The 1,487-nt window shown below is 63.6% G+C and overlaps 1 protein-coding gene across 1 annotated transcript; it reads right to left on the reverse strand.

Moving 5' to 3' along the window:
• Positions 1–334: 334 nt before the first annotated feature.
• On the reverse strand, positions 335–1,481 carry RASD1 (RAS, dexamethasone-induced 1). Its single transcript, XM_008935015.1, has 2 exons — positions 1,142–1,481; positions 335–885 (listed from the first exon to the last, which is right to left on the reverse strand). Exons 1-2 carry the CDS (start codon positions 1,425–1,427, stop codon positions 335–337), a joined length of 837 nt encoding a protein of 278 aa, XP_008933263.1. The 5' UTR covers positions 1,428–1,481.
• Between the last annotated feature and the right edge of the window lie 6 nt (positions 1,482–1,487).

Consider the following 1,487-nt stretch of genomic DNA (forward strand, 5'->3'; position numbering starts at 1 on the left):
TCCCACCTGCCTGCCCCACAGCTCGCCCTTTCTGTCTCTCTGCCCGGAGGAGGCTGGTCCCCGTGGCACCCCCCTCCTGCCCTCCAAAGCCTCCCCCTCGCTCCCAAAATTCACTCGCGGGGGGGACACCGCCGATGAAACCCATCCCTCGGGAGTGAAAGCCATCCCTCGGGAGCAGGGAGGGCTGGGGAAGAGGCGACCCCCCGTCTCCGCCCGGGTGGGCACTCGCCCACCCTCCTGCCTGCCCAAAGTCAGTTCAGACACGAGCATCTTTCCCCCCTCCCTGCTTTCCTTCTTTCCTTCCTCCCTTCCTTCCCGGGGGGCGGGGGGGCTCCTAGCTGATGACGCAGCGCTCCTTCTCCTTGCCGTGCCCCCCGCCGATGGCTTTCTCCCGGATGTACATGAGGTCGCTGTGGACGCTGGGGCGCCGGGCGAAGGGGGCCACGACGCCGTACGCCTCCTCCGTGCCGCCCCGGCCCCCCTCCCTCAGCAGCTTCCTGCCCTTCAGCGCCTTCTTGTGCAGGATGTCGCAGTACTGGACCGAGACCTTGCGGTGCAGGTCCGGGCTCATCTCGCTGGGCAGCTTGGCCATGGCGAAGAGCGCCTGGAACATCTGGTCGAGGCTGCTGTTCTTCTTGGCTGAGATCTCGAAGTAGGCGCATTTTTTGGGGTCCCCTCCCACCAGCTGCTCGATCTCCCGGGGTTGCACCTCCCGGTAAAAGTCCCGGTCGCCCTTGTTGCCGCAGATGACCAGGGGCACCTCGATGTTCTCCTTGGTTTTGTTCTTCAGGCATGACTTGGTCTCCAGGATTTGCTGTTTCAGGCGCTGCACCTCCTCGAAGGACTCCCGGTTGTCCAGGCTGAAGACGAGGATGAACACGTCTCCTGGGGACAAAGAGGGGGATCGTGAGACGGCTGCAGGGACGGGGACACACCAAGACCCTCTCCCTAAGCCATCGAGAGACCTGGATCCCACATCCTCCCATCCACCCTGTGCAGCGAGCAAAGTTCCCCACCCCACGCACACACAAAATCCCATCTCCCTCCTCCCGGGACTGGAGACACATCCCCAGAGCGGGCGAGAAACCCTGAAATCTGTCAAAGGAACCCCCCTTCCTCCTGGTGCTCCCCATCCAAGTACCTGTGAGGATGGAGAGGCGGCGCATGGCTGGGAAGGGGTGGTTGCCCGACGTGTCCAGGATGTCGAGCTGGTAGACCTCGCCGCGGATGCTGTAGAACTTGCGGTGGAAGTCCTCGATGGTGGGCGTGTACTGCTCCTCGAAGCGGCCCGTGAGGAAGCGCGAGACGATGGCCGTCTTGCCCACCTTGGAGGAGCCCAGGATGACCATGCGGTAGCAGTTCTTGGCGGGGATGCTCAGCTCGGCCTCGCTGGGACACATCTTCTTGATCATCGCTGCCAGTTTCATTGAAGCCGGCGAAGGGGCAGCTTGCGCCGAGAGGAAGGAGAAGGAGGACGAGGAGGAGGA

This window comes from Merops nubicus, unplaced genomic scaffold, assembly GCF_000691845.1.
Source record: "Merops nubicus isolate BGI_N331 unplaced genomic scaffold, ASM69184v1 scaffold25552, whole genome shotgun sequence".
Classification (NCBI taxonomy): Eukaryota; Metazoa; Chordata; class Aves; order Coraciiformes; family Meropidae; genus Merops; species Merops nubicus.